This window comes from Haematobia irritans, chromosome 1 (genome assembly GCF_050003625.1).
Source record: "Haematobia irritans isolate KBUSLIRL chromosome 1, ASM5000362v1, whole genome shotgun sequence".
NCBI classification, from domain to species: Eukaryota; Metazoa; Arthropoda; class Insecta; order Diptera; family Muscidae; genus Haematobia; species Haematobia irritans.
Genome location: NC_134397.1, coordinates 71,242,809 through 71,251,425, shown reverse-complemented (window position 1 = coordinate 71,251,425; position 8,617 = coordinate 71,242,809). Strand labels below are relative to the sequence as shown.

The window sequence follows — 8,617 nt, the reverse complement described above, 5'->3', positions numbered from 1 at the left end:
GTGGATTTTTTTGATGTTTTCATCCACCACCTCTTTCGGGCGTCCACTGCGTTCACCGTCCTCCGTGCTCATTTCACCACGCTTGAATTTTGCATACCAATCAATTATTGTTGATTTCCCTGGGGCAGAGTGCGGAAACTCATTATCAAGCCAAGTTTTTGCTTCCACCGTATTTTTTCCCTTCAGAAAACAGTATTTTATCAAAACACGAAATTCCTTTTTTTCCATTTTTTTCACAATAACAAAAGTTGCTTCACAAAAGACGCTTTATCTCACAAACTAATTGACTTACAGACGTCAAATTTTGACACGAACCATATAAAAATAATATGCATTTAATACTAGCGACGCCATCTATGTGTCAGACCGGGGACTTATCAGCCAACCTTTAAGCTAAGCTTTATCATGTCGTAAAAGGTCTCTTACGAGTTCTGCAAGTATGCTCCACGGTGTTTCTTGCAACATATTTTAAAATTCTTCATCTAAATCTTCCTCCATGAGGAAATTCCATCGTCTTTCAGGGAGTCTATTTTAATTCCCTTGTATAAGAGCGGAGATCCAAATGTACCTACAATTATAGGGTGAACAGAATACATGAATAGATCGATTTTAAATGAGTTTTAATTTGACCAACATAGTTTACCTCAATCGATTACCTGTGAAGGATACAGAAAAGAAAGATAAAATGTTGACACATTTTATTTCTAGAAAAGAAAATTTTGTCAAAATTTTATTTCTATAGAAAATTTTGTCCATTTTTTATACCCACCACCATAGAATGGTGACGGGGGTATAATAAGTTTGTCATTCCGTTTGTAACACATCGAAATATCGATTTCCGACTATATAAAGTATATATATTCTTGATCAGGGAGAAATTCTAAGACGATATAACGATGTCCGTCTGTCCGTCTGTCTGTCTGTCTGTTGTAATCACGCTACAGTCTTCAATAATGAAGCAATCGTGCTGAAATTTTGCACAAACTCGTCTTTTGTCTGCAGGCAGGTCAAGTTCGAAGATGGGCTATATCGGTCCAGGTTTTGATATAGTCCCCATATAAACCGACCTCTCGATTTGGGGTCTTGGGCTTATAGAAATCGTAGTTTTTATCCAATTTGCCTGAAATTTGAAATCTAGAGGTATTTTATGACCATAAAGAGGTGTGCCAAAAATGGTGAGTATCGGTCCATATTTTGGTATAGCCCCCATATAGACCGATCTCCCGATTTTACTTCTTGGGCTTATAGAAACCGCAGTTTTTATTCAATTTACCTGAAATTGGAAATCTAGAGGTATTGTAGGACCACAAATACGTGTGCCAAAAATTGTGAGTATCGGTCCATGTTTTGGTATGGTCCCCATATAAAACGACCTCCCGATTTGGGGTCTTGGGCTTATAGAAACCGTAGTTTTTAACCAATTTCTCTGAAATTGGAAATCTAGAGGCATTTTAGGACCATAAAGAGGTATGCCGAAAATGGTGAGTATCGATCCATATTTTGGTATAGCCCCCATATAGACCGATTTCCCGATTTTACTTCTTGGGCTTCTAGAATCCGAAGTTTTTATCCTATTTGCCTGAAATTGGAAATCTAGAGATATTTTCGGGTCATAAAGAGGTGTGCCTAAAACGGTGAGTATCGGTCCATATTTTAGTATAGCCCCCACAAGAACGATCTCCCGAGTTAACTCCTTGGGTTTCTAGAAACCGTAGTTTTTATCTGATTTGCCTGAAATTGTAAATATTCTGGTATTTTAGGCTCACAAGAACGTGTATCGGATTAAGTTTTTATCGGTCCATTTGGTAATGCCTCCATATAGACTGACTTCACTTCTTGAGGGTGTAGAAGGTGCACTGATCATGAAAATTGCTTGAAGCTCAATGTAAAATTTCAAGATTTTACTTCTACAGATTTAAGATTTCAAATCAAGACGTTATTTTATAATTTTCTTGCACACTTACAAGAGATGTTAATGATTCCTCTAAAACTCAAACAAAAATGGTTCTTATAAGTCCAGAATGTGATATAGTCCTGATAGGTGAAATCTTTAAATTTATCTTCGGGAAGTGTCCTCAAGTCCTCAAGCCCCCCTGAAATTTCAAAGGAAACCCTAATATTTGGTTCATGGTGGTGGGTATTTAAGATTCGGCCCGGCCGAACTTTGTGTTGTATATACTTGTTTAGAGAAAATTTTGTCCAAATTCTATTTCCATAGAAAATTTTGTCAAAATTTGATTTTTTAGACAATTATGTCAACATTTTATTTTTTATAGAAAATTTTGTTCAAAAATTTTTTTCTATAGAAAATTTTGTCAAAATTTTACTTCTATAGAAAATTTTGTCAATCTTTTTTTTCTATAGAAAATTTTTTCAACATTTTACTTCTATAGAAAATTTTGTCAAAATTTTATTTTTTAGATAATTTTGTCAAAATTTTATTTTTATAGAAAATTTTGTCCAAAAATTTTTTCTACAGAAAATTTTGTCAAAATTTGACTTCTATAGAAAATGTAGTCAAAAATTTACTTCTATAGAAATTTTTTTCAAAATTTTATTTCTATCATTTTTTTTAATTGTATTTCTATAGAAAATTTTGTCAGACTTTTATTTCTATAGAAAATGTTGTCAACATTTCATTTCTATAGAAAATTTTCAAAATTTTATTTCTATAGAAAATTTTCAAAATTTTATTTCTATAGAAAATTTTGTCAAAATTTTATTTCGGCTTAAAACCATACATTGACTAAACTACAAGTGTAGCTTAACCAACAGAGGAAAAGAATGTTTGTCAAATTTATTTGGGCAAAGCCCTATAGACTGCAAGATGGTTGGATGGACGCACGTTTCCTCATCAGCATCCTCTACTTATATAAAAAAAGTTCATTAAACCCAACACTATAGTGTTGGGTTTATTCTGATAGTTGGTTGATAGTTTTGCTGCAAGAGGATTGTTCCACAATCTTCTATCAATCTTCCAAACAGTACAAAATCTACCTTTTTTGGGAGGATTCTACCAATTTTTGGCAACCGTGACTGTGACTCGATCCCAAGAGATTGCCACGTATACTAGCGGAAAGAATAATTGAACTTGGTGATTGGGCAAGAGAATGGATGAAACTTTGCAGCTCGATACAACTCTCTATTTCGGATACAACAACCCCCTTATGTTTGTATGAACGTCAGATTCACGATAATTTATCGAAAAGGAAAATATCTGACTTTTCCGATTGCGCAACAAATTCTCAATTTCATGATTTATACAGCAAACTTGAATATACACACAAAAAAATATTTTTTGTTTTCAATCACGAAATTAATTGATCCAATTAATTTTTAATTGAAATGTCTTCAATCACAGAAATGATAGTATCAATTAAAAAATTAATTGAGAGTCAATTAAATAATTAATTGATCTAATTAAAAAATTAATTGATACTATTAATTTTTGTGATTGATTTTTGTTTCAATTAACAAATTTGTTGAATCAATTAAATTTTTAATTGAATATTTTTTAAAAATCAATTAAGCTTTTAATTGGAAAAATTTTCGGGAAATTTGTTTCTGTGTACCTTTACTCAGCGATTTTGTTATGAATCTACAAAGTTTAATCATCAAGGTCATGGATGGGATAGGAACTATCTATAACTTTGTTCTCCCTGAGAATACCTTCCACTTCATCGGCATATGTCCAATATTTATGGATTATCGAAAAATATACTTACGTGAATACACACTCAGTGAATACAAGGTAACAAATATACCAGATGGCACGGATTTTTATATAAGTACATTAATATATGTTTCAAGTACAGAAACTTTATATTGAATGAATATAATTAAGACTTACATTTGAAGAAGAGAAATCTATTTAAGGCAAATGTATATAAGGCAAACAGCTATGCCTTGCTTTGCGAGATGTAGGATTTTTGTACAAAAGGTTGTAATCTGCATTAAAATTCTATTGTATATCAATAAAATCTATTAATAAAATAAATAACAATATTTTAGTCGCTTTAACTCACTGTGGTTTGTGATTATTGCTTTATCAGAAATTCTAAATTGGTTTAAACTTTGACCCTATTTGACAAAGGTGGTGGTTATCTCAATTTGTGAAAACCATAATAAAAGTCCGAATTTAAGAAAACATATTTGTTAGTCACTGTTAAAATTTCATTGAAAACACTGCTGACTTTCTTCTAAAATGGGAAAACTTGTACTATATGGAATAGACGTTAGTCCACCAGTACGAGCTTGCTTATTAACATTGAAAGCCCTGAAGTTACCATTTGAATATAAAATTGTTAATATTTTGGAAAATGAAAATTATAAAGAAGAATATCTGAAGAAAAATCCTCAACACACAGTACCAACTCTGGAGGATGATGGTCATATTATATGGGATTCTCACGCCATTATGGCTTATTTGGTTAGCAAGTATGGCAACGATGATGATTCTTTATATCCCAAAGATCTAATAAAACGATCTGTTGTCGATCAGCGTTTACATTTTGAGACGGGTGTTATGTTCCAGAATGGTCTACGGAACATAACATTTCCTTTGTTGTTCAAGAATCAATGTCATATTCCGAAAGAAAAAATCGATAATATTGTAGAAATTTATGAATTTCTTGAAACTTTTCTCAAGGATGGAATATTTATGGCTGGAGACCACTTGACCATTGCTGACTTTAGCATAATTTCAACAATTACATCTTTGGTTGGTTTCCTCGAAATCGATGGATCGAAATATCCGAAATTAATTGATTGGATGAGGCGCATGGAATCGCTTCCTTATTATGAGGATGCCAATGGCAAAGGAGCTACGTTATTACTATCAATGATTAAGTCAAAATCGATTATCATTGTGCCTTAATCGAGAGAGGTACAGGTGCATGGAATTACTGGATTATTATGCGGAGCCAACTGAAAAAGGGACATTTTTAACATTTCGTTTAAATGTATTAAGAAATATTTTGTGAAGTACTGCAATAAACAATATCTACACGCACAGAAAAAAACATGTTTGGACATGGTTGCCGCATCCATTTAATACTTATCTGTTGCGAAAATAATGTATGTATTTTGTCTTTGTAAAAATAATTTTCGAGCAGAGAAATGTGTAAATGTAAATGATTCTCAAATGCCGCAAACATATTCTCTTATTTAAATGATAGAATTTGAGACCATTACATGACCAGGAAAATCATGTACCTGACCATTCAATTTTTCGACTTGTTTTGCAGGGAAAAAAGAATTTTTATAGGTTAGGTATAGACATTTCTAAAGGGTGATTTGTTAAGAGCTTGATAACTTTTTTTTAAAAAAAAAACGCATAAAATTTGCAAAATCTCATCGGTTCTTTATTTGAAACGTTAGATTGGTCCATGACATTTACTTTTTGAAGATAATTTCATTTAAATGTTGACCGCGGCTGCGTCTTAGGTGGTCCATTCGGAAAGTCCAATTTTGGGCAACTTTTTCGAGCATTTCGGCCGGAATAGCCCGAATTTCTTCGGAAATGTTGTCTTCCAAAGCTGGAATAGTTGCTGGCTTATTTCTGTAGACTTTAGACTTGACGTAGCCCCACAAAAAATAGTCTAAAGGCGTCAAATCGCATGATCTTGGTGGCCAACTTACCGGTCCATTTCTTGAGATGAATTGTTCTCCGAAGTTTTCCCTCAAAATGGCCATAGAATCGCGAGCTGTGTGGCATGTAGCGCCATCTTGTTGAAACCACATGTCAACCAAGTTCAGTTCTTCCATTTTTGGCAACAAAAAGTTTGTTAGCATCGAACGATAGCGATCGCCATTCACCGTAACGTTGCGTCCAACAGCATCTTTGAAAAAATACGGTCCAATGATTCCACCAGCGTACAAACCACACCAAACAGTGCATTTTTCGGGATGCATGGGCAGTTCTTGAACGGCTTCTGGTTGCTCTTCACTCCAAATGCGGCAATTTTGCTTATTTACGTAGCCATTCAACCAGAAATGAACCGAACACTGATTTTGGTAATAAAATTCAATGATGAAATGAACCGAACACTGATTTTGGTAATAAAATTCAATGATTTGCAAGCGTTGCTCGTTAGTAAGTCTATTCATGATGAAATGTCAAAGCATACTGAGCATCTTTCTCTTTGACACCATGTCTGAAATCCCACGTGATCTGTCAAATACTAATGCATGAAAATCCTAACCTCAAAAGAATCACCCTTTAGAACCATTACATGACCATAAAGGCCATTTTACATTTTTTCGTGACCATTTAATTTTTTAACTTTTTTGAAGCGAAAATAATTTTATAAAAACATTGAGTAGGTACACAAGATTTTCATTTTGCGCATCAGTCACGTGTTGATTGTTGCTTGAAATGGACGGAGAATACGGAATTACTGTGTTTTGTGTTAATTTATTTATTCAGAAGTGGTACGTGGTTTTATGTGAACACGAAAAAGGAAAGTGTAATTGAAAACAAGTATATAAAACAGTAAATTCGGCCGGGCCGAATTTTAAATACCCACCACCATGAATCAAGTCTAATAGTTTACTATGAAATCTCTTCGTCGTAGTGGGTTACTTGATAATATATAGAATTGTAGGGGGTTTGGTGACAAATCTTCTCCCAAACGAGCCAGCTCCCGAAGACAAACTTTAAAGATTCTACCTATGAAGACCAGATAAGATTCTGGATTTATGAGAACCAATTTTGTTTGAGTTTTAGAGAAAATATAAACATATCGTGTATATGTTGAAATTACGCCTTGATTTAAAATCTTAAATCTGTAGATTCTTCCGCATTTATTTAAATACGATGAGTAAAATTTGGAACTTTTACTTTCAGTTTGAAGCAATTTTCATGATCAGTGCGCCTGCTATACCCTGAAAGAAGTGTTTTCTTTTTTGAGAAAAGTAATTTTAGACAAGCAAAGTTTTCTTTTGACACAAAGTTTAGAGACAATCGTTGAATAAACGAAAACACTTTATAAGAAAAAGAAATTTCGTTTGTCTAAAATTGTATTATAGATTACTAATTTCCAGCAAATCGGATAAAAACTACGTATTCTAGAAGCCCAAGAAATAAAGCCGGGAGATCGCTGTATATTAGCCCCCATATACACCGATCTCCAAAACATGGACCGATAGGCACCATTTACTACTCACATATTTGTGATCTTAAAATACCTCCAGACTTAAATTTCAAACAAATCGGCCAGAAAATATAGTCTCTAGACGCCCAAGAAGTAAAAATCGAGAGATCAGTCTATATGGGGGTTATACCATAAAATGGACCGATATACCTCAATTTCGGCACTCTTATTTGTGGTCTAAAAATACCTCTAGATTTCGAATTTCAGGCAAATTATTTAATAAATACAGTTTATTGTAGCTCAAAAATTTCAGACAAAGCGGATGGTAAATATAGTTTCTAGTAGCCCAAGAAACAAAATGGGAGATCGGTCTATATGGGGGCTATACCAAAAATAGGACCGATGGGCACCATTTTCGGCACACCTTTTTATGGTCCTCAAATACCTCTATATTTCCAATTTATGGCAAATTGGATAAAAACTACGGTTTTTATAGGCCCAAGACTCCAGGGAGGTTGGTTTATTTATAGCCCCCATCTATATCAAAACATGGACCGATGCGGACCATTTTCGACACACCTCTTTATGGTCCCAAAATACCTTTAGATTTTCAATTTCATACAAATCGGATAGAAAATACTGTTTCTAGACGCGTAAGAAGCAAAAACAGGAGATCGGTCTATATGGGGGCTATACCAAAACATGAACCGATATGGACCATTTTCGACACACCTCTTTATAGTTTTACAATACCTCTAGATTTCCAATTTCAGGCAAATCGGATGGTAAATATAGTTTCCAGACGCCCAAGAAGCAAAATCGGGAGATCGGTCTATATGGAGGCTATATCAAAACATGGACCGATGCGAACGATTTTCGACACACCTCCTTATGGTCCTAAAATACCTCTAGATTTTCAATTTCAGACAAATCGGATAGAAAATAGTGTTTCTAGACGCCTAAGAAGCAAATATACTAAAACATGGACCGATACGGACCATTTTCGACACACCTCTTTATGGTCCCAAAATACCTCTAGATTTCCAATTTCTGGCAAATCTGATAAAAACTACAGTTTTTATAGGCCCAAGACCACAAATCGGGAGGTCGGTTTATATGGGGACTATATCAAAACTTGGACCGATATAGCCCATCTTCGAACTTGACCTGTCTGCAAACAAAAAACTAATCTGTGCCAAATTTCGGGACGATAGCGCCATTATTGAAGGCTGTAGCGTGATTACAACAGACAGACAGACAGACAGACGGACATGCTTATATCGTCTTAGAATTTCTCCCTGATCAAGAATATATACACTTTATATAGTCGGAAATCGATATTTCGATGTGTTACAAACGGAATGACAAACTTATTATACCCCGTCACCATTTTATGGTGGTGGGTATAAAAATGTATCTGTTTTTATACCCTGCGCCACACTGTGGAACAGGGTATTATAAGTTAGTGCATATGTTTGTAACACCCAGAAGGAGATGAGATAGACACATGTTCCTTTGGCAAA

At 34.2% G+C, this 8,617-nt stretch overlaps 1 protein-coding gene across 1 annotated transcript; it reads left to right on the top strand.

The window, feature by feature from the left end:
* Nucleotides 1-4,178: 4,178 nt before the first annotated feature.
* On the top strand, nt 4,179-5,021 carry LOC142239013 (glutathione S-transferase 1-like). The gene has a single exon (XM_075310781.1). The coding sequence runs from the start codon at nt 4,205-4,207 to the stop codon at nt 4,874-4,876; it is 672 nt and encodes a 223-aa protein (XP_075166896.1). The 5' UTR covers nt 4,179-4,204; the 3' UTR covers nt 4,877-5,021.
* Nucleotides 5,022-8,617: the final 3,596 nt, after the last annotated feature.

Coding starts and splice junctions, on each gene's coding strand:
- LOC142239013 (XM_075310781.1), top strand. CDS start 4,205: ATGGGAAAACTTGTACTATATGGAATAGACGTTAGTCCACCAGTACGA.